This window comes from Bison bison, unplaced genomic scaffold (genome assembly GCF_000754665.1).
Source record: "Bison bison bison isolate TAMUID 2011002044 unplaced genomic scaffold, Bison_UMD1.0 scf7180017864196, whole genome shotgun sequence".
Classification (NCBI taxonomy): domain Eukaryota; kingdom Metazoa; phylum Chordata; class Mammalia; order Artiodactyla; family Bovidae; genus Bison; species Bison bison.
The window spans coordinates 2,356,750-2,357,509 of NW_011494768.1; the positions used below are offsets into that span (position 1 = coordinate 2,356,750).

General features: G+C 45.5%; 1 protein-coding gene across 1 annotated transcript in view; it reads left to right on the forward strand.

The window, feature by feature from the left end:
* The window catches only part of SEL1L2 (sel-1 suppressor of lin-12-like 2 (C. elegans)), a 64,885-nt gene that overhangs the window by 2,451 nt on the left and 61,674 nt on the right, over nucleotides 1-760 (forward strand). Inside the window, exon 2 of the mRNA XM_010844155.1 lies at nucleotides 8-162. Within this exon, the coding sequence (XP_010842457.1) occupies nucleotides 8-162 (155 nt within the window). The remainder of the gene's footprint in view (nucleotides 1-7; nucleotides 163-760) is intronic.

Here is a 760-nt window from a genome sequence, read left to right on the forward strand (position 1 = left end):
GCTCTAGAGCCTGTGAGCCGCAACCGCCGAGCCCACCTGCTGCAACGCCTGAAGCCTGCGTACTCCAGGGCCCATCAGGCCACAACTACCGAGCCTGTGTGTCGCAGCTGTTGATGTCTGCACGCCCGAGAGCCTGTGCTCCACAAGGAAAGCCACAGCAATGTAAAGCCCACACACCACAACTAAAGAGTAGCCTCTCCACAACTAGAGAAAGACTGCACAGCAATGGGAGACCCAGCGCAACCAAATAAATGAATGAAGAGCTACCCAGCAACTTCAGGAAAACACCCACCGCTGAAGAGGGAACAAGGGGCAGGTCTGTTGGGAGGAGGCTCCGCCTGTATCTGTACATTGTTTCCTTACAACCGATACAGAAAACAAGTGAGACAAAATGTTACCATCCATTAAACTGTGTGTGTGAGATGGGGAGGGTGATAGTGAGGTATGTTTCATTTTCTGTACTTCTTTTGTATGTTTGAAATATTTCATGGTTATTTAAAATGAATAGAAATTAGCATCACTTGACATAAAAATAATCTACAGGTGAATATATATTAAGTATTCTAACCATCAAAATTTTAATGTTTGTGTGTGTACCACTTAAAATTATTTTATGGGGTGAGATAAAATTGGGAGAGTAGGATTGACATATATACAGTGCCATGTGCAAAAATAGCTAGCTAGTGGGAAGCCGCTGTATAGCACAGGGAGTTCAGCTCAGTGCTCTGTAATGACCTAGAGGGGTGAGATGGGGGTGGGG